General features: G+C 51.0%; 1 protein-coding gene across 1 annotated transcript; it reads right to left on the reverse strand.

Annotated features, from left to right (window-relative positions):
* Nucleotides 1–27252, reverse strand: LMCD1 (LIM and cysteine rich domains 1). The gene is made up of 6 exons (XM_082768394.1): nt 27207–27252; nt 13497–13585; nt 12482–12737; nt 8267–8602; nt 2421–2636; nt 1–2200 (listed from the first exon to the last, which is right to left on the reverse strand). The coding sequence occupies exons 2-6, from the start codon at nt 13583–13585 to the stop codon at nt 2042–2044; spliced, it is 1056 nt and encodes a 351-aa protein (XP_082624520.1). The 5' UTR covers nt 27207–27252; the 3' UTR covers nt 1–2041.
* Nucleotides 27253–27697: the final 445 nt, after the last annotated feature.

Here is a 27697-nt window from a genome sequence, read left to right on the forward strand (position 1 = left end):
GCTAAGCACTGGGTTTTATTTTTCAGTCCCATTTTGCTTTTAACCAAAGTGCCTGTATCTAAGGCTGTTCCAAGGGAGCTTTATTATTCCTAGCACAACTTCAAAACTTTACGTCTACACGTCCCCCGTTGGCTTGTGGCACCCTCCTGAGCTGACAGCAGTGATTCCCCAGACTCTCGGTGTGCCCACCAAAGGGCCTGGGATGCGTCAAGTGGACAAGGTGGCTGCAGGGACCCCCAGAACACGCACACAGCAGAACCCCGCAGCACACATCCCTCACCCCACAGCTATGGCCGACACTGCTGCCTCGGGATTTTCATGCTCTGCTCCAGCTCTGGAGGTAGGGTTTTATGCACTCTTCTTAAACACCCTAGTGTTTTCAGGAAAATCAACCACACAAAAGCACAGGGATGGAAAAAGCGTTAGACACCACCCCCAGCAAACATACAGATGCATCTTACCACATCTGCCTCACCTGCAGTGAAACAGTGACCGACACTGCCTGCTCCTCGCACCTGGGGAGCTGGGCGTCCCCCTGCACATGGCAGAGGGGCAGAGTCTGGTCCGCGACTCACATGCAGCAGCAGGGATGGCTTCCACCAAAGCTCATTTGCAAGTTACTCAAACATAAGCAAGCAAAGATCCACAGCATGGAGTTCGTTTTAAGGAGAGAAACCAGCAATTTCTGCAGTGGAATGAAAACCTAGCAATGGTGAGCTCCTTATATGCTTATCTCTGCAAAAAATATTCCAGTTCTTTCTGGCAAATAATGGAGCCATTTAGTATAAGAAAAAAGACTGAGCACACAGACATCTGCCAGCCTGGACTATCTGACATTTTCTGTGACTAACAGAAGCCTTGCATGATGGAGGGGACAAACACCATCAGCAGAGATGCAGTGCAGATCTTGGGACAATGTCCTCCCATGGGACCTGACGCACGATGCTGACCTCACTCGGGGCTGGAGAACTGCACCACGAGGACCGGGGTCTGGGGCAGTTGTGCCACCATGCAGGACATGGATGCTGCAGGCTTCCAAAGGAGACAGCATGTCCCTATTTCTTGGAGAGGGTCATTGACTTACTAAAGGGAAAAAAACTGACATTGCAGCATTTCAGGCACAAAAAAAAAAACTAGGATAGCTTAAGCTGGAAAGCTGTTTTCCATAAAACTCCTGCTCAGAAAGCAGCTGAAAAAGTTCCATACTTTAAATGCTTAACTACCTCCAGTGAACGGTGGGAGCACAATGCCTCTCTGTGCAAACACTCGCTTGAAATAACAGACAGTAGGAGGCAAGCGAGATAAAACTGGGAACAGGGTTTGGGCGAGAACTGCCAGGAATGTTTGCATTCCAGCTCCATGGCTAAAACCCAGACCGGTTGAATTAGTTGGCTGCCCAGCACCCCCTGCCCTTGGGGAGGTCTGCACAGTTCCCTTCTCAGTAAGGTTAAACTGATCACTCTGTGCACCACCTCGTTACCTATTTTTACATTATTGTACACGTTGGAGAAAGCTACGGCTATGCATTGCTGCAATTCAGTATCATTTGCTTTCAGAAAGTAATCACTCGGGTTAATCAAATTGCTCAAAACCATTGATTTAGTACAGTTGTCAGCATTCTGTTAGTGTAAAACTTCCAGCATGGACTTCAAAAATAAAAGCAACCCTTGTTTTTAACCATGACCATAGGTTTAGTGTGCCAAAAATTATTTTTGAGATGTGTTATTTCTAAAACAACATCGCAAGATCTTAGTCATGAGAAGCTTTGAGAGACTTTGTAAACCAACACAGAACCCTCCTTTTCAGTCCCCTCCTATAGGACACACCGGGACCTCCCACCCCACAAGCATACAGATTTCCTTTGTTTCCTCCCCTGGGAAATCTCCTTCTGAACTGTGTTGGATGCAAGGGGGTACTTAGTTGCAGAGTGAATAGCCAGGCTCTAATTTTTTTGTTTTGTTTTACTGTCCACTTTTCACGTTCTTGTCAAATCACCCCGACTCCGTCTCGGCCTCGAGCGCCTGCCGCAGCCGCACCCCGCTCAGAGGCGCTTGCTCCTGCTGCAGGTCGCGCACCGCAGGCTGCCCTTGTCCAGGCTGAAGGCTTTGCCGGTCAGCTGCGTCTCGCACTCCAGGCAGGTGAAGTGCTTCTTGTGCCAGGCCATCCCTTCTGCCTGCTGGTAGTCCTCCGAGAAGATGATCTGCAGGACAAACAGACCGCTGCTCGTTTCTGCAACCCTGGCCCCGTAGTGGCACGAAAAGAACTGTAGCACCCCAGGAGCATGGCTGACACACCACCGAGACATGCATGTGGCCACCACCACCCTCCTCCCCACCACGGTTGGCATTGCCTCGGCCCAGCACGCTGTGGTGCCACCTGATGAGCCCCAAGCGGGCCGTGGCGAGGCCCCGCGTCCCTACCTCATCGCAGCCAGCGCAGCGCGGCCGCAGGCTCTCGCAGTAGTGGCGCCCGCACCAGGCGGCCCCGTTCTTCCAGAAGTAGATGAGGTCGACGAGCGGCTCGGCGCACTGGCAGCAGACGAAGCAGGCCGGGTGCCACTGCCGCGTGTAGCCGGCCCGGTCCGCGTACACCACGGGGCAGTCTGCCGGCATCGCCTGCTTGCAGGCCTCGCAGTGCTGCAAGAGAGAGCACGTGTGATGCTCACACCACATGGCACAGGGCACAAGGAAACACACGGGGCTTGCTGCCCATGCTGGCTGACTTTTTTTGGGCTCTGCTTTATGGCATTTTTTCAATGCATCGTTCTTAATTAGGCAGCCGGTAAGAAGCTCAGCAAGACAGAACAACACTTGTAATCTCAGAGCGTGTCCTCAACGCTTCCTGCTTCCAAGCGGTCTGAAGGGACCCTCTGTGTTCCTGCTCGGTGTCCCATAGCGCCGAGAAGGACAGGGGAAATAAAGCGTGTAATTCCAGGCCTGCTCGGCTTAGGTTGTTTTTGTTTTAGCTCTCGTTCTGTGGAGATAAATTTAAGAACGGCAAAGCCAAATTTCACAGCTATATCAGCCTGAAGGCACGGCAAGCAGAAAACAGTCTGCAGTGAGGGCACAGAAACAGCGCAGCGAGGTGGAAGAGAAAGAAACAGTAAACTGAAGAGAAAGCCAGGGCTGCAGCTCGAGAGGTGCTGGGAACAAATGTCTTAATTCTGCAGTAGGACTCAGCAAACACTGACAGTACCACAGGGTGCTCATGTCCAACAGGAGCAACATCTCCAAATCCACTGCCCCACATCCTCTGGAAACATTTGGACCAGTGCTCAGCATGGATGGAGCACCAAATCGTAATTAAAAGTCATTATAACTATGCATCTGGCAGCCCTCATCTGGAGCAGTGCTCACTCTCTTCCAGCCAGGTCCTCAGGCGGATAAGGCTGGCACTGCCCCCATCAGCTGAATACGTGGCCTTGGGTATTCCCCTAAATAAAAACCAACCTGCACTAAAATCAAAACACTCTCTGAGAAAAAGTTAAGACATCCGACAGCGCAGAAAAATGTGGCATGTCAAAGACAGGTATTTTGTACAGAGATTAGGAACTTTGGTCTTTTGTCACTGTTTTTTAACATACATGCCTATCTATGACAGATGTCACTCTGCAGATTTCAGCACAGTGCTCTCAATTTACAACAGGCCAAAGAGAATTGGACCTGGCTAATCTGAAGATTAATTAGCCTCTGTGCATATTGTAGATGAGACTGACGGCGCTTACTGTCTGTGCCTGCAGGGTGACCCAGTGGTTAGTTAAAGGGAGCTCTGAAACTCTCCTCTCCCAGCCCAGGGCCAGCCACTTTAGCTCCCATTTAAATCCGAGTAATCCAGGTCAGGCCAAGTGATGCTTGGTTAGCCCTCGAGGGGGATGCTCCAGGGCTGCAGCCCCTTCCAGCACAGCCTTGGCTGCCAGGCCAGGCTTCTGCCAGCCATTTGCAGCAGTCTGGCTGAAGCGTTTATACAAACAAGATACAGCAGCATTAAGCAACTTGCCCTGGGGCTGGAGAAGGTGGAGCTGCTGTGTGGATGCTGCAGTGTGTGCCTGGCGGAGCAACGCCCTGACCACACCACCAGGGCAAGTATTTCCAGCATGCCACACATCTTGCTGTTGCCTTCTCTGTCCAGCCCAGACTTTTGGGAACTGCCCCATGCAGCCTTTGTGGTGCCACTGATGCGAGGGACACCTCCTGTTTTACCAGCAAGTCTGGTGTTTTGGGGAAGGCTGCGTGAGAGAAGCCACTCAGTGTTTTCTGGCTTGGTTTTCCTGCGAGCCCGGAGGGGCTATGTCTGCTTACAGCTTCCACCCTGACGGGCTCCGGCAGCATTTCCAAGTGCTCCCAAGAACTACTCAAGTGAACAGATAAACTTCCAGCATGCTGCAGAAGCCATGCTATTTCTGTTCTTGTAGGAGACAGAAGAACAAAACAACTCCGTGGAGTGGCAGCACTCAGAGCGTTGTGGCCGGCAGAGCGTGACTCGCTGTGCACCACGGCGTGCCAACAAGGGCAGTGTGGTCAGGATGAATTCCATGCTGACCCCAGGGGACCGGTGTCCCCACATCCCCGACAACTCCCAAGGGCATCAGACTTGAGCAGCAACTCGCTTCCCCAGGGCACCCGGCCCCACAGCTGCCCCTACACTTCCACCCTTCCAGCAGCCTCCACTCACCCTCCCCAGCCCTGCTTATCTTGCAAGATCTAGCAGCAAGAACAAACATGAGCAGCTTTCCAAGTCTGAGCTCAAATTTCTTGCCAATAAGAACTGTTAGGGGAAAAATAAATAAATAAAATCTTAATTTGCTGTTTCTTTCTGTGGCAAATCTTCACTACGCTTTTCCTAAGCATCATATAACATATTCTCCTGTCACGTACCACACTAATTAAAAAGTGGCTCTTCGAATTTGAGATGGGATTACAGCTTAGCACTCACTTTACATCTCCATCATGTAGAAGATGAGTGAAGACTTTATTAGTGCAGTTACCAGAGGTGCTAGCCAAGAAAGTGTCCCTCTCTGCCCTAAGCTTTCTCAGGCTGCTCTCTCCCCTTGCTGCTGTTTTGCAGCTGCAGCTCCCACAGAGGGGGCTCCCTGGATGCCATGAGGCTTCTGCCCAGTACGTGTGAGACTGCTGGCCCCAAACATACTGGGACAACGGCTAACTTTGGTCAACTGCTTAAGGATTTGATTTGATTCCAATACGATGCTGGAAGATTTTCCAGTTTTGGGAAGGTTAAAGATTTTGTGCTCGGTGGAAAACATTTAGCTATTAGGACAGACATTGCAGTGACGGGGCCCCTCTCTGCAGGTGAGAAGAGTTCAGAAAGCTGTCTGAGCTCAGATGCCTTGCCCGTGGTGATTAACGTTGGCCCGGTGCCTTCCTTTTCACACCATTTCAACACAGCTGGCCAGAGTGTGCAACAGGAGGTTTGACTGCCCTCACACAGGGACCACACAAACACGAGGAAATCACTCCTGCCTGTTTCTTGGTGCAGCACTTGATGCCTTTTTGGCTCATTGTCTTCTAAAGCCAGGATATTTTACACCCAGCCTTCATAAATCTATAGCTCAGGCTGACGCCTTGAACTGAAGGAGGTGAAATCAGGCTGCTGGAGCTGGCTAAAAGGGTTGGTATCAAACAGACCAGTATCCGTGTCCTACTTTTAATGGACTCAATGAAGAATCGTGACAAAGCGCTTCAGAATCAGGATCTCCAAAATGTGCAGCTGAGCACCACACTGCCCCAGGTGTACCCCTGAACCAAAGGCAGTCAGGTCTTCTCAAAAAGCCTGCTTCATCACTGCTGTCCTGCAGGTCCCTGAGGGTCAGCACAAACACCTCTCAGTCGAGGACACTATGCCCTGAAAGGGCTCTAAACAGCCTGATGGCACTCGTGGGCATCACCTCTGGTGTCCTGCAGAACAACAGTGGAAGGAAGCCTGGGGAAGCTTCTTCAGGAGCCCTGGGGACAGGGTTTGTGTTTAACACTCAGGCTTTGGGAGAGGCATAGAAGCTGGTCACACAAGCTTAGAAGCATCTAAACCTCCACATCTGGAGTGTGCAGATCTGCATGTCAGCTCTGAACACAGACGTGAACACTTCCAGTGCTGTTGCCTTTGGGCACCTCATTTCTCAGTCCCCTTAGCATCTATTCTGAGTCTTTATAGAGCTCTTTTTTGCTCACATCTTGACTTTCAGCCTCACACATACTGCAAAGTGCTACATAATAAGAGCATCTTCATCTTGGACTGTCTCTTCAAGCACTGACAAATCTGTTGTGCAGTCTGCACTAAAGCACGCAGAATCAGGTTGTTAGAGGGGCACAAGGAATGGGAAATCTCAGGAACAGAATGAAGGAAACATGCATGGATATGATAGCAGGGAAGAAAGGGAAATTATGATATTTTAGCAAGAACTGCAAGGACTCAAAAATTACTACCATGTAGCTATGAAACAACCAACTTCACCTACTGTACAGTATTGCACAATGCAAGTGTGACCCGCAGAAGCAGGCCTGGAACACACAGAGGAAATGGGAAACATCCCAACACCGGCTGGGCCAGCCCAGTCCACACTGAGGTGGGCTGCCATCCTTCCTCGCTCTGCAGGGCAGGTGCCCTCCTTTTCCTCCTCCTCTTCCAACTTGGTACTATTTAACGCAGACATAAGCTACTATGGAAAAGTTTGCTGTCTTATTTTTCCATGGCAGAACTTTCCTCTCCACACAGTTTTGTGAGAACCAGCAGATCCCCTGGAAGTTCAGTGCATTTCACCTTTTTGGGACGTAGCCCATCCACTTTAGCTCAGCTGCTCTAACTCCTGCACCGGAGATCACACTAAATGATGGGTGTTTTGGTGGGAAATAGGAGGGTGAAATAGGAGTGGGAAATAGGAGGTCTGTCTTTGGTATGGTGGGAAACCACAGTCCTCTGCTGTCTGCTGGGAGCTGAGCTGCATCACGTGCTAGTCAGAGAGCATCTCCTACAACTGATTTTGCAGCACTTCCATTTTCCAGCTTGTGCCTCTAGAAAAATAATGTTTTAAAGTCTAAGAAGAATAACATCACAGTTATGTATTTATTTGGAAGGACAAACTTGTAGTCTAAATAAACCCTCATTGCTCAAATGACTTTTATTAATGAATTTAATGGAAACCTTCCTTTTTTGGCTTCTTTTAGCTTAAAATTCTTTGTCCAAATCAATGTTTTATTATGCTGAAAAACTTCTGCTGCATCACTGGACTCTGAAAGTCAGATATGTGTTAATAGAAAAGGACATAGCAGAGGGGAGACATTACCCAATAAGGAATGAAAATGAAAACTGCTCTTAACATGTTACAATCTCAGTTTAGTAGTTGCTAGAAAAATCTTGTCTTAAAAACATTCAGATACCATTTTTTTCAGCTTTAAATCCTCTGCTGCAAGTTACCCTCACAAGGGCCAGTATGAAATATTTTCACTCAACATATGTTATGATAAGCATTTGTTCAGCAGTCACCATGGCCACTCAACTGCACTTGGAGAACATAAATCTAAAAGGGTGCTAGGGAATCTCAATTGCTTCCTTGTGGAAATGTGTTTTTATGTCCAGAGGCATGCGTGCTCTGTTCGAAGTTCTCCAGAGTAATCAGGGCCCCTGCAGTACTATCTCCATGTTCATAGCTCTGCATTAATTAGGCTGAGCCACCACCTACAGTCACTTGTATTCTCTCTATTTGTACTGCTCTGGAGGCTTAGCTGAAAATACTTGAACTTGCAGTTACACACAGTTTCTGATCTTAGTTTTACACAATCACCTGGGAACATATCAAGCTCAATCTTTCAGAGCTGCCAAGAATCCAACGTTGAAATCATTGGTTCTTACAGCAAGCAGGAAACAAAAGGCATTTTCATGCCCTAGTGGTTCAACAGGCAGCTGCTGTGGAGGGATGAGGATGGGGAGGAAAGATAACCCTTCCTCGAGGCTCTTGGATGGGTACTTGTGCGCGGCTGGGATGGAGGAGCACACGAGGGCCCCACCGGTGCCTCTCCCACCACTGCACTGCAGCACGCCGTGACGCCACCAAGCATCCCGGCACTGCTCGTCCGGTTTGGAAAGGCATTACAGCAGGCTTGGACGAGCAGGAGCAGTATTGTAAACAAGGAAAGGAAATTCCTGCTGGCACGTTTGTCTACTGCTTTCTTTCAGCTGACACCGTACCTGCCCCCCAAAGCACCCCAGACTCAGGGCAATGCTGCCAGCCCGTCCCACCTCAGAGCACAGCACTTACGTAGAGCTCTGCTGCAGGCGCGCCCTCCAGGGCCCCGTTGGTGGTCTCGGGGGTCTTGCCGGCGGCCGAGCCCGTGTCCTGCGCCTTCCCCTCCTCCTTCCCGCTGCCGCCTTGGCCTGGCAGCGCCACCTCCCCGACGCCCAGCGCCTCGGCCTTGTACTTCTTCACGAAATCTTCCATCAGCTTCACCTCGCCCTCGGCCAGGCCGCGGCACTGGGACGGGTCGTGGTCGTACACCGGGAGCTGCCTCATCAGCTGCCGCCGGCGTTGGTAGGCCCCGTCCGTGCCCGCCACCGGCTGCATGTCCTTGGGGAGCAGCTCCATGTACTGCATGGCCTGGAGGGTGCAAGAGGTGACAGTCAGCATCACCGACCCCCTGCCCGCCTCCCCCTCTCAACTTCCAACCTGCCATTTAGCAACAAAAGGCCAAATTTACTCGGATGCAGGTAGCAGCCAGGCTATTGCTGATCAGCAACAGTTTTCATCCTCAGAAAACACAGGCAGAAATGGGTTTGCTCTGCTGCACACCTCGCTGTGTTCACCCAAACCAGATCACTGCAGCATCAGACACTGCAGGCTACGCTTGCATGAAGCTCCTCATGTCATGCACTTCGGGCAGTGCCAAAAGACAACGACCTACTGACAGCTCCCCCAGCTCCTGCTGGGTTTGCTGGTTGGCATCCAGATCCCACCATACCCTCCCTTGCCAGCAGCAGGACAGACAACAAGGCTGCTGAAAAGACCAGAAACTCAAAGTTCATCTGTAAACTGGAGACCAGCCAGTGTCACCCTGCCATAGGGACTGGGAGCCTGAAGAACACGTTCCTTACAGTGAGGAACAGAGAACAGCACCCCACAGCCCCCCACTAAATGCACACAGTGAAAAGTCCCTTTACAATTCACGTAAAATCCTAATAAAAAAGTAATCAGATGTCTGTTGAGCCTGCACCTCCAAGACCCACACTACTGGACTACAGATTTTGCAGTAAAGGGAAGGTGTTTTGCCACTGATGCCCTGCAAAGTGGGAAGCAGATGCCAAGAAACTGTCTCTGAAGTTTAGTCTCCTACTCAGCTGGCCCGCAGCCACTGCCATAAGAGCAGAGTAAACGGATCCTGGAGAGGTCTGTCCCAGGCTGGATCAACATCTGCAGGAAGGGGGGGCTGCGCAGTTAACTTCTTTCTGGCCTGGTGCTTAAAGGGAAGGGAGTTTCCCACTCAAGACATTTTTCCTATTGTAGTGTGAAGAGGGAACGGGCAGCCAGTTGGCTCATTGCCACTGAGTTTTAAAGACCAGCATCCAGCTGCATTAGATTTGTTTCTTACTTGGTCAGCATTTGAAAATTGAGTTTTAAGGGAATGGAGAAGTGATTAACTACTCACTGTACATAGTCTAGCTCAATATAGCCTTTTAAATACAGAAATGTGACACTGAACAGCTCATCATGCTTGTGTAAATTTCAAAGGCAGTTTCCACTTCAGCTACGTGCAGCTAAACAGCAATATTCAGGGCAATATTCCCCCCTGAAGGTTTGTGACAGCAAAAAACAAATGATTTAATGGAGTTGGGCCTCCCTCCCCATGTCTTGGAGCATATGCTAATGTTGCTGCACATTGCATTAGACATCAAAATTCAGTCTATTGTGCCTCTGTGCACTGGTAGGATTGGTATCTGGATGTTTGCAGAGGCACAGTGGTAGCCTCACTGGAGAAGGTGCTGCTTGGGAAAAATGGGCTACAAAGCCAGAGGATGCAGTAAAAACCACTTGCTACAAAGAGGGTTTTCACAGAAGCCAAAAGGCCTAATAGGAACTACAGAAGCAAAAGACAAAAATTTACTTAAAGCTCATCCCAGGCCTCACACAGCGTGCCTCAAAAAATAAAGATACTGCCATCACTACTCGGCAGCTGGAAAGAAAAGCAAACCAGATATCTCGCTGCTGTATGGTGATGAACTTTAAGACAGAGTACACAATGCAGCCTGCTGGCTTGGTTCAGCTGCAGCAGGAGCACTAGCGGACAGCAGCTTGGTGTAACCTCAGTGGAAGAAGGAATGCAATACAAATGGACCAGCACCAATGCACACTTACACCAGAGCTACGAGAGCAGCAAAGTGCCAGCACGTACATCTGAAGCATCGTGCTCTTCTCCAGTGCCAGGCTTTCTTACAAGGACAGCTGTACTGGCCAGTGGCACTTCTCAGCATTTGTGCAGACATTCAGTGTGACTTCACTCCCCGGGTCAAGGGAATGCTTAAGGTTATAACTGCACATGTCTTAAAATGTGTCCAGAGAATAGACCAGGAAAAATAATTCAGCCTGACACCAAAAACTGAAATAAACAATAATAAAAAGCTGCTTCTTTTGCTACTATCATGTATTACTGTTGTCAAATGCTTTATTACGGTGCCTTAGCACAGATGATTTTGAGGAAGACCATTTTAAGTTTTCAGCACTGTTAACTACTTTTTTTTTTTTTTTTTTTAAGAGATATTTTATGAACTGCTCTTTCTACTTTCCCCAAAGACCCTGAATATCTACTTCATAACTTATCCAGACATGGCTTAATGAAAATGTACTCTGAGCTTCCCCTGTTATTGGACCATCCACTTCAGGACAATGTGGGAAAAAAAAAATCCCCAGCTTCCACTTTGCCTTCAGAAGGAAATCACTGGAGCGAGTCAGTTATGCACTAAAAGCTTTTTGGCCAAAGTCCCTTTTGAACTAATCAAGAATTGTTGACATCCAATATTCTTCCTGAGTTTGTCAAGTTGATCATTAAGCCAAAATTTATCAAGGTTGTCTTCAAAGTTCCTGAGCACTGTTTACTCAAACTAAGATAACTTCCAGCCTGTTCAGGCACTACTTCAACTCCGAAAGGCAAGAAATTCCAAAGCTCCACGAAACGCCTGCGTTTGAGCCTCCCCCCTTGCTGGCTCTGCAGGGACTGAATGCGATGCTCTGGGTCATGGAGCTGTCAAGGACCCGGCCCTGCTGTGCCCTGCTGCTCAGTGCTGCAGGCTGCAATCACAGACGCATGCCTGCAAGAGGCATGTCTGGGCTCAGGGTCACAGAAGGAAGCAGCACGGCAACAGCAGGCTTTGGGCTTCCTTCGCTGTACGGAACTGACCCTGTCCCAAGGTGCCAGCTGCCAGCAGCACCTCTCTGCAGCCAGCTTTTAGCAGTGAAAATTGAATTTCTGATAAATCCCGGGCTGGGCAGCTGCTTAATAAATCATGCTACGTTGGAGAAGTGCCATCATTGTTCTCCCCATCCCTCAACAAGTTCCCTAATTCCCCCTGGGACCCATGGAAGGCAAACACTGGTTAAACAAACATTCCTGCTTTGCTAGCTCCTACCAAAAGAAAAAAAAAAAAAGTAAAGGAAAGGAAACTACAAGCAGTAGCACTATGATTAAGCAGCCAGACAGTCAAGTAAGTGGGAGTCTTGGTCCCTTACTGAAGCCCAGGGGTCTGCTCCCATCAGCACAAGCTGGTTCTAGAGCTGCGTGCCCATCTGCGTTTCCAGTGCGGACCTCGTGGCAGCTCCCCTCCAGCCTTCCCAACGGGGCAAGGACTACTGAGCTTAAGAGTAAAGAACAGGTCTGTCACTCGGGTCTGCAGCTGCAATTTCCACATTTGTTTCCCAATTCATCTTCTAAAAAAATCTGGTTGCAATTTTAAGCAGCTTTAAGCTATTTGTTTAATTTGAAGAGCAAAAGCTGTCCACTAATGACGGTGTAATGTGTAATGTTTTCAGTACCACAGCACAGCTGAAGTGCAGTTAAGTGCTTTCCCTCCAGCCGTCCCCTCCTGGGCAACTGATTTCCACACGCCTGAAACCACTTCCATGCGTTCCCACAGCAGCGTTATTGCTGACCCAGGCAAACCAGGCACAGGAAGCTGGGACGGGGCTGGGGGCTTTCTTTCTTTTCCCCACGGGACAGCCCAGATGGGATCTCTCCTCAGCAGTGTTTCATTGGACGTGAATGCTACCAAAGGAGCGAGCCTTCTTGTAAAACATGCACCAACTTCTAGAAATGTAAGCAAGCCTATACAAACCCAAAGGCAACCCATCCCTCTCTTCTACCTGCTTTGGTTATTAACATGGCTTTCCAAAATACTAAACGTCATGCTCAGTTTTGCTCTGGGAGGCAAACCACCTGCTTTGCTATTTTTCACAGTAACTTTATTCCAAAGCCGAGCCATGTTCCCTTACCAGCTTCTGGGTGAGCCCTGGCGGAGCCCACTCATACGTGATGGTGTCGAAGGTGGGGTCCTTCCGTGACACGATGGGGTTGGTGATGATCATGCGGTTCCTTTTGTAAATGCGGACGCCGTCCCCTCCTTTCACCCGGGCAGTGAGCGTGGCGTACTTGGAATCCGTCAGCAGGCGGCCAATTTTCCGGTCATCCTCCAAGTCGGAGCTCAGGCTGTGATCCTCCTGGCTGCATTTGCATGACTTGCATATTTTCCTGCGAGCGACAAGCGAGATCGTCCTTTTGATACGACCGTGGTGGCAGGAGGCACGCGCTTTTTCAAAGGCTCTGCCACCGAGATCCAGCCACGCTAAAAGGGTAAATGCAAACTGGGCTGGTGACATAGGCCAACAGGCTTCCCTGGCACGAGCCGTGGGGCTGGAGCAGAGCTGTCAGCCTTGGCGCTGTCCCACGAAGGCACCACCAGAGCCCCCCAGCCTCACCAGCCTCCCCCTGCAGAGCACGAGCCTCGCCTGCTATGAGGCTTTACGCGCCTTTAAAAAGGTGACCACTGGGAGGGGAACTGATAGCCACACGACCCCCATTTTAAGGAGACGGACTTGGTGATCCTTGGGGATCCCGCTCCCAGCTCAGGGTATTCTAATCACAATGGCTGTAAACCAAAGTTGGCTCTGTAAGACCATTCTCTGCTGGACAACTTTTCCATCGAGTTTTAAAAGGACAGACTAACTCTGATGCAACCTGAAGTATTTCAGCAGGGTCTTGGAACAAGTAGGAGTCAAACCATTCTCTAATTGCACCAATTAAAGAAGTAGTCATGAACCAAATTAAAATAAAATAACAGTTTCAGAGAAGGAAGGGGGACGGAGAACAGGGAGCACAAGCCTCCTGCACCATTGCAGCAGTGCCCAAGGACTCTGCAGCTTTTCTTTGCCCTCAAAGCCACCAATACAACATCAACAGGACCCGAAAGGACAGCCTCAGAGGTAGGGCCCATCCCAGCAGAGACATTACCTCCAAGAATGTGGCTCAAAGCCCGTGCATGACCCTCTGCAGCGTAAGCATGGCACACCTCTTCCCGACTGCTGCTGGCCCACGGACATCTGGAAAAGAGCAGAACACCAGTTGGAAAGGTTTGCTTCTCAAAGACCATCCAAGGCTTGAGTGCTAGCCCCGCAGTCAGTCCTTCAGATGCTGAATTCTTTGGCCATGCCTCACACGCTGTGATGCCCCAAACCTCCCAGATGCTGTCTAATCCCTGTCCATGCAGGCTGGCTATGGGATTCCACAGGGATGCCTGGGTTGAAGTTTTTTACCATAAATTGAGAGAAGGCCACATGCCAGAGTCATAACTGGCCTGGAACATTGTGAGGAAGGTGGGTTCGAGCTGGCACATCCAGCATGCACACGGTGCTGGGCAGCCCCCCTTGTGGGCTTACTACAATATTATTTGCAGTCAACTCATACACCGCACATATGCATCTGTGCAAGCCAGAGAGATTTCACGGCATGCTGTTAAAGCCAGCAGCAGATACCTGGGTGCAAGCTACCAGAGGACGTGATGCCCCAGAATGCCCACCCCATGACACAGCAGCAGAGCCCTGGCTGAGGAGCACCGCTGTGCAGCAAGGTTAGGGCAACCTGAGGCTGCCGCGATCTGACGCTGCCAGCTGCAGCGCAGCCTGCACCTCCTCGGTCTGTCCCGCGGGCGCTCACATGTATCTGGGGTGTGATACATCCCCTCATCCCGGGTGCTGTGCTTTATGGGTGCTTTCCACGGTGAAGAGGAAATGCAGCAGGGAAGGGCTCCGGGAGGAAAGGCAGCGGGAGGAGAAAACTGCTGTGCTCGCAGCAGTTACATACATGGGTGCTCGCTGCCGCACAGACAGCCCTGACAGCCTCCCAGCAGCAGGCAGGCAAGTGCAAGGAGTCACAGCAGGAGCCAATAACGCTGAGAATAAACTTATTTGAGTGTCTGTGCCGCAGACTTATTGAACATGGCTGTGTGAATGTGAGGAATGCAGGAGGGTACAGTGGGAGCCAAGACGCAAGGGCTGCAGGAAGCATCGGGGAGGGACGCGGCGGGTGCTGGGCTCGTCGGCCTGGCTGTTTTTACAGGAACTCGCAGACTCCTGTCTGAAAGACACCTTTGTTCCCTGTAAAAATGGGCTTAGGGAAAACAATTCCAGCAGCAGTGGCAGCCCCAGAGGGTTACTGTCTGCAAGCAAAGCTGCAGCCAGCTCTCTGCTCTGCCACCCACACCAGCACACCCCGTACTGCCAGTCCTTGGGAGGCATCGTGAAATGCCAGCCTCCTGCAATTTCCTGGCCACTTTGAAGCTCATTTTCCTTTGACGCTTAATGCGTACAAATCTTGCACTACCCTGCCCTTTTTGTTTGCTCCCATGCACGCAGTCCATGTACACTTATTCTTCCAGAAGTAGCAGCTCGTTCCAAGCATCAGCCAGGCACTGGTGTGCGTGCAGTCGGAGCCCTTCCCAACACAGCGAAGGCTGCAGAGGCTCCCAGTGCTCGAGCAGGGTGGTGCTGCCTGCGCAATCTTAATTCAGCCCACGTGTGTTTCCGAGCTGTGCTCGTCCCGCCACACGACCACACGCTACTTAAAGCAGCAATAGTTTTGCTCCTCCTGCCCCACCTCCCCTTTGTTTTTTTCTCTTCCCATTTCTTTTTCCTTAAGAAACCCAGCCCCATCTGTATAAAACGGTCCCATTCCAGCTCCCTTTGTCCAAGGGACTGCTATCTCAGTTGTGTCTCTGATTTCACCTTCTTTTTCATTTCAGATTTCACCTTCAGTCTTTCCAGGCATTTTGAAGCCATTGAAAGGCCAGACCTCTCATCCTGGGAATTCATAAAAATACATCTCTAAACAGCCTTAACATGCACTTGAGTGCATGCACACACATTCCCCCTGCCTCTAGCATGCAGAAAATAGGATGCTTTTGATTCTTCAGCCCTGACCCAGCTCTCCAGAACAGACACACATTTACATTTCCGACACACAGACCTCTGTAAATCTTGTCAGTTCTGGAACCGAGTGCTACATATCTACCTTTTTTTTTTTTTTTTTAAATGACTCTAATCTTAATGAACCAGACAGAAGCTGAGTACAGACAAGGGACTGTGATACAGACGAGGGACTATGAATGTTTGTTTATTCAAAACGCAAACATCTGGATTAAATAAACTAATTTGGAAAAGCCTCATTATATAGCCTATGCAGAGGGGAAGCAAAGAGAAAAGCACTGTCAGCAGCAAGAGCACATGGAGCCACCCCACAAGACAACCCGAAGCCTTGGCATCCCAGGTAACAGCGTGGGAGCTCGGCCATCCAGGGGGTGGCCACCTGCCTGCAGCCTTCACGCTGGTATGCAAACCTGGTATTTCTTTACTGCCTCAGGGTTCATGGGCTCCTGTTACAAAAGCTTCCAGCTCCAAACGCTGCCCAGTGCATCCTGAAGCCTCGTGAACAGCTCAGCTGGGGAGTGAGGTGCCCCATGCCGCTGTGTATGGACTGCTGCCAGCTCGGCCATGGAAGGACGAGTCTGGAGGACCTCATACAAAAAGGGGCTAAAAACTTCTGTTCAGCTAATGGCTTCTTCTGCCAACATGAATGCCAGTGAGGGCCTTTGAGATGCCACCCTGTAGCAGATACTGGCTTGATGAAGCTTACCAGACTGGCTGAAACGCAGGTTGCACCTCCCCACCTGCCACCTTGGCACAGTTCCTCTGCAAACACCACCCTGGGGAAGTGCTTTTGAGCCTTCACTACGGTCTCACCGGTTACACATTTACTCAGCTGAAACGCATACAGCAAAATGGATCAGGTTTGATACACTGAACTCTCAGCTCTCATCTGGAACTGCCACTGTTTCACCCGCAGAACAAACCTGTGGGCATTAAGGGGAAATCCCCACCTCTGAGCTAGGTACTGAAGGTTGGGGATCTGTTTCCTTAAGATGGAGCTGAAGTCCCAGCCATTATTTTGCACCACACACAAATTCAGACCTGCAGAGAAGACCCAGCCACCATCCTTCCCATTTGTGCAATTGCTCTCGCCAAGCCCCGATGCCTTCACCATCAGGAATTCCAGATCTCTCTGGAAACAGAAGTTTTTGCAGGTGTCCATAGCACAACTCACTGCTCCTCACCACGCATGGCAGCCGTAAGTCTAGAGCTATAGGAAATGTATGGAGAAAATATGAAAATCCAGCAGCTCTTCAAGGCAACGTGCAGCTCCTGGGATGGCTCGGGTTCCTCTGCCCTTGGAGGTGCAGGTCTGCAGCTGTAGGGGAAGGGGCTGGGACAGCAGCTCATCCCCACCACTGCCTGCAGGGCAGTGTGAGTGGCCCTGTGAACTTGGGGGACATCCCCACGGCGGGGGCAAACCCTGCCAAATGCTCCTGAGCCCCCTCCACACGGGTCAGGGCACTCAGCCACCACCTCTCACATTTCCTCCTGGAGCTCTGACCTCTCCAGGCAGCCTCTGCCCTCGCGAGGACGTGGAGCACGGCAATGTCTCTGTACCTGGGGGACAGCTTCTCTCTCCCCCAGCAGTGCAGGGAGCTCTGGGCTCCTTATTCCCATTGCAGTGCAGGGGCCAGCCACAACAGGAGCCGTGCTGGCTGCTTGGGCTGCCTGGTCAGCAGGGCTCCCTGCCCAGATATGGAGCCTCTCCTCGCGGCTCAGCTCTGGCTCCTCAAATACGCATAAAAGGAGATTTCTCATTTAAAAAAAAAAAAAAAAAAAGAGACATATAAAATGGCAAAGACCACCAAACCCAGTAAGACTGTGAAACGGACTGTCCTGGACTCCGCCTATGCCCAAGCCCATCTGGATAGAGCAATTTTAAAAGAGATGCGAGAGTTTAAGACGTGAGGAGTGAAGACATTTGTAACGCCTTTACAAAAATGTCTGTGTCAACAAACTGCTTGGAAGAAAAGCAAATTCTGCTCACCATGACTAGATATACAACGCACTTTAAGATTTCTGTTTTGGCTTTTAGTCTGATAGCATTCTTGCTACTAAGAGAGAGAAAGCAAGTCAGGGCAGAGGAAATTCTTAGGCAGTGAAATGAGAGGAAACTGAGGCCATTCTACCCACAAAAACATCTCTGAACAATCTCAGGAATATGCCAGCTTCTTGGTCAGTGTAATGCTGTGGTTCGTTACACTGGCCAAAGGCAGGGCCATCCTAGACACTGGTAAGTTTGCTCAATTTTTGGAAAATAGGGAACCTATAATGCCAAGTGCCTCGGGAAAAACAGAACAAAACAAAACTTCATTCCTGCTTGGTTTAGACTTGAGGACAAAGGAGCACTGAGCTCCCAGGGCAGGTCCACCCAGCAGGATAGACCCCTGGCTAGAAGTTAGGAGCCGGTCGAGGTCCAGCCCCACCAGCTTTCTCTGCTCTTGGCTCAGCTGCGATTCCAGACGGTTTGGGTGCATCATCACCCCCTGACCGGTCCAGCACACCTTGGCCATCGGCCCTTTGGTCTGCTGAAGTTAGCTTGACAACAGAGCTTGTTGCAAGGGGACCGTCCCCAACGACACATGGAAAAAACACTGCTTCCACATCCCCTTGACTTGAAAGCCCTTTTAAATAAGCTTCTTTCCACTCTCCTCACAACACTGGCTTTAAGTGCCACAGATTTAGTCCAAGAAGAGGAGACTTCAGACTAAGCTTGGGTAAGAGTTTTCCGGCAAACGGTCCTCGAGTAAAAACCCTGCCATGCCTGGGCTATCGCCACAGGGAAACCGGCCAAGCTTCAGGACCACAAAGGGGCTGAGCAGACAGAGCAGCTATGGTGAGCATGGTCCCTCAGAAACGAGCCCTCCCTGCTAGCTGCATCCCCGGGAACACGAGTACTTTCCATCCTTACACGTAATTGGCTCCATACGGACATGAAGGCCCTTTAGCTGTCATGGGTTTGTGGTCTGCACACATCCAGTCTGACGCTGTAGCGATAAACAGCTCAGCACCACAAACATCAGCAGTCGGGGTGGCTGCCGAGGTCCTCCTGCGGACAGTGACCAACAGGCTGATACAAGCTGCAGGGCGGAAAAAATGCCTCGGGCTGTACTTAACACCTCCGCTTTGTTTAGCCTCAGAAGCACAGGGCAGCTCTAGCACACTGCTCCCAGGAAACTCATTCCTTGAGAGCCAACTGCTTTATGGACTAATGGGTGGATGAAATTTAATATTAATACAAACTTTAAACAGAGCTCACAAGAAGGGCGGTACGGGAAAGCTAACACCCTGCCATCCTCAGCTAATAGCTGCTTTTGCAGAGGTTGATTTATCTCATGTCACCGCAGGATCAAGAAGCTCCACTTAATGTCTAATACACAGATTAACCAAGCGTCAGGAGGAGCCCACAGAAGTATTTTGCTTTCCTTTAAGGACCGTGAGATTGAGCCATGAGGGAACTGAGCACAGTAAGAGCAGACCGACGTCTAACCCAGCTGAGCAGGTGCAGATTGGGCTGCACTGTCTCTCTTTGGCTATGCACAAGCACAGGGTCAAGACAAATTCGTTTCTCCTCCAGCAGAAGCATGCTACTGCGTGGGGCTTCAGCACACGGGGACTTGGCTAAGTGACTCAACAAGGAAGGTGGAAACGGGAGGGCAGAGCCAGCTCCAGCTGCAAAGTCAGTCACCACAACAAAAGGACAATTGCTGAAGTGAGGAGATCCTTATCTGCTCAGGGATGCTTAGACCACGCTCCCCTGGGAGACCTTTAATCATCTTTCCTCCTGTCTACCCACAGGGCCTCTAACCACAATGCTGGACTGCAGCAGGTGGGAAACGCCCTGGAAGGAGGAGGCTCCCTGGGGCAGCAGGGCCTCGCTGCGAGTGCCGGCCCCATGCCCCAGACAGCTCCAGCCAAACGGCAAATTTGGCTAATATGGTTATTAATCAAAGGCCCTGAAAGCTTCCAAGAACACACGCCTTCCTGAGCGGGTGTTGTGTGCAGCAGTCGGACAGGAGGCAGCTCGCTGAGCTCCATGCCAGCGGAGGACACGGGGACAGGCTGTTGGGTGACATCCATGGCACCGCTCCCTGGCACCCTGACTGCTCCCTGGCACCGTGACAGCTCCCTGGCACTGCTGCATGAGCCATCCTGCACCCTCCGGCCTCTGGCAGGGCTTTTGGGGCCGGCTGTGGCAGCTCCAGAAGGGCCTGGCTGAGCGGGGCCCTCCTGTGTCTGCAGCGAGCCTTCTGGATCCCGCAAGCACTCGTTACACAACACCTTATTTGGAGGCTAAAAACGGCAATGGAGACACGTAACTACCTCAAGTATGCTTCCTCCTCCTTTTTAGGGAGAGAGGAGGAAAAGCTGGCTTCCAAAAAGTTACTACACGTTGACAACAGCACTGAGAGCCGAGGTCCTGGTTTCACCTCTCCCTGTGGCAGAGCTGAGGACACAAGGCAAGCGTCTGGTGCAGCCCCAAAGACCCTCACTGCCTTGGCATCGGACATCCTACCCCCAAAATTCCCATCCAGGCACCACATGAACCCCCCGGGTGGGGTTCCTCCAGCTGCAACAAATTTCGGAGATTAACAATTGTAGCTTTGAGAAAGCCCCGAACAAAGAGAAAAGGAAACGGCAGATCGTATTCACATGGGTGGGACTGGTTTGCTCTGTGCAATTGTGGAGTCTCAAGGATACGGATGGATAGCAATTAATTTTGTGTCATTATTTGACTATAACAGAACTAAGCTCACATAATGGGAGCTAAGTCAAGCTTCCTCAAAGGAAGTCCAGTAACTGGAGGGTGTAAACATTTACACACAGCAGAAGAGGTGGCTGTACGGCAACAAGGGGAATGCTGCAAGTTCTGCAAAAGTACAACACCCCAAGTCAGAGCTATGAGGTCCTGCATGGGCCAGGGGAGGAAAATCAGCCAAGAGCAAAATATTACCATGTCCAAGGGGCTGGGTTTTAGCTAAAGGCAAGAACTAAGACTCAGTACATAGAGAAAGCCTCTTTGGTTGCACTTTCCCTCCATCTACAGGTCCAGCAGGGCAGATTTGCAGCGATTGTTCTATTATTTCTATTATATCCAGGTGTAAGAGGCACCTCACCGTCCCCTCTCCAGCCTCAGCCCCAGCACACATGTAACTGCCTCTCCCAAAAAGGGTGAGCTCCGCATCCTCCTGCTGGGCTGGGCCTGGAGGCTCCCACCTCTGCCACAGCAGCGGCAGCAGCACCAGCTGGGGGCTAGGAAAAACTTCTTGGCACACCCAGGGACGTGCAGTGAGCTGCCCATGGCAGCCCCCAGAGACCCGAGGCTCCCTGCAAGCACATCCCAGCCACAGCCAGGCACTGCTGCAAACCCACAGCATGCTGGCAGCAGGGATGGAGCCAACAGAGACCAACCCCGGGGCATGCAGAGGGGGAGACTGCCCTAAATCTGAGGCAAAGCAGGACACTGCTGTATGAGCACTGAAACTGCTCCTCTGCTGCTCCCTGCAACCGGTACAGCAGCCAGCCCTGCTCCAATGCTGAGCACAGACTGCTGCATGCTCCCAGGAGTCCTCAAGGTACCCCTGCTTCAAACAGCTGTACAGAGTAAAGGTAGCCTGGGTAATAGGCACTCTAAGCCAGCAAGAAACCCAAGTCAAATATTCTCACTTCTATTCTCATTTCTTAATTCAAGCTGAAAAGCAGCAGCACTCAGATAAATGAGGTTGTCAGTAACCTGGTCCAATTACCAGGAGAGGTTTTTCCCTTCAGTGGTTCCTACTGCTGGCAAAAGGATCACATTAATCTAACAAATCTGAACTTGTGTGTGCTTGTTTAAATAAGGGCCTTTGAGTTGCATCACTCGATTAGCTTTTGTATACATATATTTAAGTGCAAGGGCAGTTACCGCTGCTCAGGGTACTGAGCAGTTTGCCTTTCAACAAAGCAGTAGAGCAGGACAGTCCCAAAGGCTGAGCTATCTGCTAAGCAGCATTCACAAGGTGGAATTTAAATGAATGTCAAAAAAACACTTTTTGGTGTTACCTAAATGATGATCCAGAATTTCAGGTAACCACAGAGGCATTGAAAACTTGGCTTAAAGTCCCCAAAAGGGAAGGCTGGACACCTCCGGAAGGCAGAAAAAATAACCACAAAACCACAGATATTTTGAAAGTATTTAATTTGCCTCCTAAAATAGCGAGTTAAGATCCTTTCATCATTGTAGGTGAATCCCAATCAGCCCTCCCTTGGGTAGCAGAAGCCCCCTTTCAAAAGCTTGACCTCAAGCATCTTAATTTGTAATTTGGATGGGCAATCCATCTCACTCAGCATTTTCCTAGATAGTTTTCCAGTCTAAACCTTATTAATAAATTCCTTTAGGAAGGGGATCACCTGTTTCTCATTAAGCCTGCCTCTCAAACTGGGGGAAAAATGCCCCAAAAAGATTGCAAGTAGCTCTTGTGGAGTTGTTCTCCAGGAGCCAGCACTGAGCAGGACCTGCAGGGCACCCAACTGCTCCCTGGAGAGCACAGGCAGAGCCCAGGGAAGCAGAGCAATGCCCCTTGGCACGGCAGGCACGAGCATCAGAGCTGAGCAGAAAACACCCAAGGCAGACCTCTGAGCAGCCGGAGCCAGGTAGCAGGGACAGCCTCTGGAATGGGCAGCTCAGGACAAGATTTATTTTTGAAGGGGTTGCTTGACAGTGGCTGCAAATGGAATAAACTTGTGTGAGTGTAAGCAACTGCTCTTCGAAGTGCATTCATCAGTTCTGCACATGCTGCTATCTATAATAATTTTGACTTGGAACGGCAAAGGATAGCTTTGATTTGTTTTCTTTTCATAGATGAAAAACATCTATTGTAGCCTTAACTTAAAAGCTATTTGTTTCCCTACCAGATTCTGAGCAGCTATCCAAATTACCAGGCTCACAGAAAAAGAAGTGACATTCATGAAGATTGTCTTAAAACCTAATGAGAATTTGAAGTCAGTGAATGAATTAGTACTATCTAGAATACTGGAGGCTCTAATTGATATTACACTTTGTGAAGTAAGAAGTTTATTGCCTTTTATTTTAGCAGCATAAAGACCAGGGAAAGGCACTGATATCTGAGGAAACTATTTCAATAGAGCTGCCAGATCTCAACCTACAGGATGACAGAGATAACAGAACCAGAGCCTCTGCAAATATCTTGCTCTTCCAAGAGCACATTGTTGGCAGGATTCCTTTCTCCACTAACAATGTGTGAATTAACGATAAGAGAAGGGCAAATTAAAAAAAATACGATGAATAGATTTTTCCACAAACAAGACAGTGCTTCAGACACTTGGTCTCAACTATAAGAACAAAACAAGCCGCGAGTAGGTGTATGGAATGGGAAGAACCCACCCAAATTTAATTAAACAGCAGCTGTAATAAGTTCCAAAGTGCTCAGGTAAGTGTCTCATTTTAGCCATCAATTCCCTTCCCACAAGCCAGCTTTGTCCTTCCCACTTCCAGCAGTGGAAACGGTGCGGAGCCATCATCAGGAGCTGGGCTTTCCATCACTGCATTGACATTTTGCATTGCAGGAGCTACTCCCATCAGGGATTTTGTACAACATCCTTGATTTAGTCCTCCTAAATCCCTTCTCAGCTTGACCATTCATATTTTATAGCTGCAGAGATTGAGACATAAAGCTGAAGGCATGCCCGAAGGAACTGTGGCAGAGCACATGAAGTACAGCAGAACTTCTCCAGGTGTCCAGAGGCAGCAAGGGAAGTCAGAGCTCATCCTGGGGCTGCCCACAGCCCTGCTGCAGAAGCTGAGGAGCTGTGCCACCTCCCACTGGCAGAGCCTGAGCACCTGGGCACCATGCTTTTGGGTAGGTTTGCAGTCACATGCTCCTGCTAAGAGGACAGTAGATGTTTTCTTTCCAGGTTGTCTTCCAAAAGTGGAAATAGCTTCCCCAAAACCTTTCCCTTTCTTTCAGCCTCATCCTTAAATGAAGCAATAGCTTCAAGCTAGGACAGCTAAATACTGCTTTTCCTGAATGGCTGAAATACATATTTTTTTTAATATATTTAAAAAAAAGAAAAGTCTCAGCCTAAACAAACACTCCAGACACTCCCTCCCTGCAGGATGAGAAGGATTTTGTAACTTGTAAATTGTGTTTTATGGGGCTAGGTTTAGTCCTGAGTCCAAGTCCCAAAATAAGCTCTTTAACCCATGTGTGCTTTATGATTTCATATCTATAAATACTTGTTCACAGAGCCAAGCAGGTTTCTGCATTAAGATCAACATCTGTTTCTCCATGACAGCTGCAGCAGCATTTCCTCCCTTTGGCTCCAACACAATGCCGCTGGCAGCTCTGAGCGGGGATTTAGACACAGCAGCACACCACCTTTCAGAGGGTATGCAGGGCAATGGTCATCTCCCCAGGCCATGTGTAACCTCTTGTACCTACACTAGGGCGAAACGCCTCGCCAGGACGAGGCAGCTTTACGGAGAAGGGATCAGCCCTTCACAGGGAAACACTGCACTTCTATTAACAGAGCAGAACTGGGAACTATGGGCACAAGAAGTCTCCAACAGATAAATAACTTTCTATGGTCTAATTGTTAAGAATTATGAGGTCCAACTTCCAACAGCAAGGATGAAGTTGCTTGTACAGTCCCTGACAGTGTTTACACAAGAGAGCACTCGCGCATTTAAGTGACTGATGTGATTGCCTCGCATGCACGATCCCTGCAGTTAGTGTTTACTATCTTTATTGCTGCACGCTCAGATTGCTTCGGAGTGGCTTTGGACAGACTATAGATTTCACAGATGTGTTCTGTGGAAGACTACTTTTAGGCGTAACCTTCACTGTTTGAGAGCTCAGTGTCTAACCACAAAGGCCCAATCTGCCCAAGCTCTGCGGAGAGCTGCAGAGCAGACGTTCTGAAGGGAAAGCACAGTTGTGGACTTAGCCCAAAAATCCTGCGTCTTCATCCAGGGACACAGTTTATGAAGAAATGAATGAAAAAGCTGAGGCTCCAATACGCTCTAGCTTTTAAATGCCCTACATTTTGGGCTTAAGGGGCAAGATCCCAAGCCTTAATAGCATTCCCACGCACATCTACAGATATGTGCACAGAATATTCAGGTGTCCAGACACATTGCTGATGGCAAAGAGGTTTTGCCTCCTCCCAGGGTCAGCAACATCCAGACCTCTGCACCTTGCAGGTCTCGCCACAGCAACAGCAGCGCTTTCTTCCTGTCCTACCGTTTGTCTGCTTTGGATGCTTGCAAAAAATCCACACTAGAGAACTGAAGAAATAAAGAGTTACGGAACCAAAAGTTGTATTAACTGAGTAAACTTTACCTTGGCTTTTAACAACACTTTTAGCTTAGAGGGTTATTTTCTTCTCCTGAAAAAAGACGACTGAATTTAGTGAGAACAGTACACAAATCCTGATGCCTTCCGCCTTCACAGTCCAGTTGAAATAGCTCCAGGAAAGCACAAAATGCCAGCCATCATGCTTTATCTTGGTTTTGAGCTTTAACTCTCCATTTAGAATTTAATCTAAACAACCCATTTGCCAAACAGAATGCCGTCCTGCTCATGCTGTTTTAATTTCCTCAGAAAGAATCCCATAATACGCTAGGCAAGACATCAACAATAATTAAACCCAACAGTGATTGAAAATCAAATTTTCAGGGCCTTGCAGCAAGCCCTAATGAGTTCCAGACTCGCCTTCCCCGACTTGCTCAAACTGGTTGCGCGACGCTGCCAAGCCAAATTAAAGTTTGACAGTATTTCACCCTCTGCCCAGAAAAAGTGCCCTTCTCATGATTCAGGAAATTAAACAGCCGTCTACCGCAAAGACGCCCATTTGTCTTTGGACATGTATTATCCAGACTGATCCAGGTTCAGTATTTTTCTTGTTCTTTTTATGCCATTTTGTTTCCCCTTTCGAAGGGCAGAATAGCTGGGACTTTTCTTTGTGTGCTGTTGTGCCCAGTGCCAGTTGAGGTGAACTGGGACAGCCGGCCTGTCAGAAGAGGTACACAGAGACTCCATGCAGGAGATGTTAAGCTCCACACTGCCTGGTCACGAGTGACTGCGAGAAAAACACATCCTGCAGGAGCACACCCTTCCACTGCAGGCACTTTCTGCTGTTCCTTCCACAGATTTAAGTGAAATTGCAGTTACAGATGTCATCTCTGTGATGGTGGATCTTTACGGCCCCTCACCCTTCCACCAAAGGGAGCCAAGCATCAGGCTGCCTGTTTTGGAAGGGTTGGTGGGTTTCTGCACAGAGAAACCTTACAGAGGATTTTAAGCCCTTTGACCTACTGCTGCACAGCCTCAGGCTCCAGCCCCTTTGGGGATGACAATCAAGAAGCTCCTGGGCAATGGGTCTAGTGCAGAGGGAGCTTTGCCACAGTGCAGTCTGCCCAGCCCTCCTCGCTGCCCACATCTCACCCTGCTGCTCCCAGGGCATCCCCAGCCCTGCGAGCAAAGCCCTGGCCAAGGCAGGAAGCATGGTGGTGCTTGAGGAAAACCAACAGACCACAGCTCCACAATCCTCAGCTGCACCAGCCCTTGAGGTGTCACTGAACAGCAGACACCTTGGCCAGCACACCTTGCTGCCGAGCACCAACACCGCCCAGGGCAACCCGCACAGAGCAGCCAACTTCTGCAAAACCCAGCAAACAGCTCGAGCAGCAGCACTGCTCAGAGCCACTGGGACTGAGGCTGACCTGTCCCAGGAGGGGTTTCCAAGGCCAGCACTGGCACAAAGCTCAGGAAGCTGCCATCCCTTGGCTGGGGAGGTCCCGCGGTGCCCCTGCGCTGGCACTGCCCCACCACAGCCATCTGGCAGCGGGAGATGAGATTACAACAGTGTGGAAGCCTCGAAGTGCTGACATTAGGCATTTAACTCATCCCCTAACTATGCGGTGACAAAGGTACATCGAGTAAGGCCGTAAGAGCAGCTGCTCCCTGACGACCCGTTCCACACGTTTTTATTTAGCGATTAAAGCCCCTTCCACTCAGCCCTCACCGTGCCAAGGGAGGGCTTCAGTTATTCTGGTTCGTTTGCTCATCTGTGACAGAGACCTGGATTTTCCAGGTAAAGTTGAGCCTTCGGCGGCCCGACCAAGGGGCACAAGGACTTCCCAGCCCCTAAAAAGCCTGGGACGAATCCCCCAGCGCACAAGCTCGGCCCGACACGAGCTGACCCCAACGGCCCCGAGCGGCTTCCCAAAGAGCCGCACCGACGGGGCTCGGGGCGCAGCGGCAGGAGCGGGGCCGGGACACCCCCGGGGCTCCGTCCCGGCGCGGCTCCGTCCCCCGCGGGTCACCGCAGCCAGGAGCGGAGCCGGGAGCCCTGCGGAGCCGTCCCGGCCGGCAGCGGCGCTCCCCGGGCACTACGCGGCTCAGCCGCCCCCAGCCGCAGGGCACGGAGCCGAGCGGCGCCTCCGGCACAGGCAGCACCGGGGAAGCCGCGCCCGGCTCCGGGGCGGCACCGGCACCGTCCCGGCGCGATGCCCGCGGGGCTGAACCGCAGCATCCCGCCCCGCACGGTGCCGCTCCCCCAGCCGCGCACCGCACCGCGCACCGTCCCGCCCTGCTCCCCCAGCCGCGCACCGCTGCGCACCGCACGGTCACGGTCCCGCTCCCCCAGCCGCGTCCCGTCCCGTGTCCCGCACCGCTCCACATCCCTGTCCCGCACCGCACCGCTCCGCTCCGCGTCCCGCGTCCCCGTCCCGCACCTTGCGCGCTCCGTGCCCGGCTCCGTCCCGCGCAGCGCCCGCTGCCCGCCTGCTGCGCGCCGCCCGCCCGGCGCCTTTCATTGGCGGCCCCCGGCGGCCCCCGGCCAATCGGCCGCCGGAACAAACTTTCCTGGCCAATGGGCGCGCGGCGGGGCAGGGCGGGGCGGGGCGCGCAGGGTGCTGCGCGCACGTGTGCGCGGGACAGGCGCGCAGGGTGCGGGGCGCAGCGCAACGCTGCTGGGTGCACCCCATCCCCATTCCTATCCCATCCCCGTCCCCATCCCATCTCTATCCCGTCCCCATCCCGTCCCCATCCCCATTGCCACCCCATCCCCATCCCCATCCTGTCCCCATCCCCATCCCCATCCCCATCCCCATCCCCATCCCCATCCCCATCCCGTCCCCATCCCGTCCCCATCCCCATTGCCACCCCATCCCCATCCCATCCCCGTCCCCATCCCCGTCCCCATCCCCATTCCCATCCCATCCCC

Source organism: Aythya marila, assembly GCF_965140915.1.
Source record: "Aythya marila genome assembly, chromosome: 10".
Lineage (NCBI taxonomy): Eukaryota > Metazoa > Chordata > Aves > Anseriformes > Anatidae > Aythya > Aythya marila.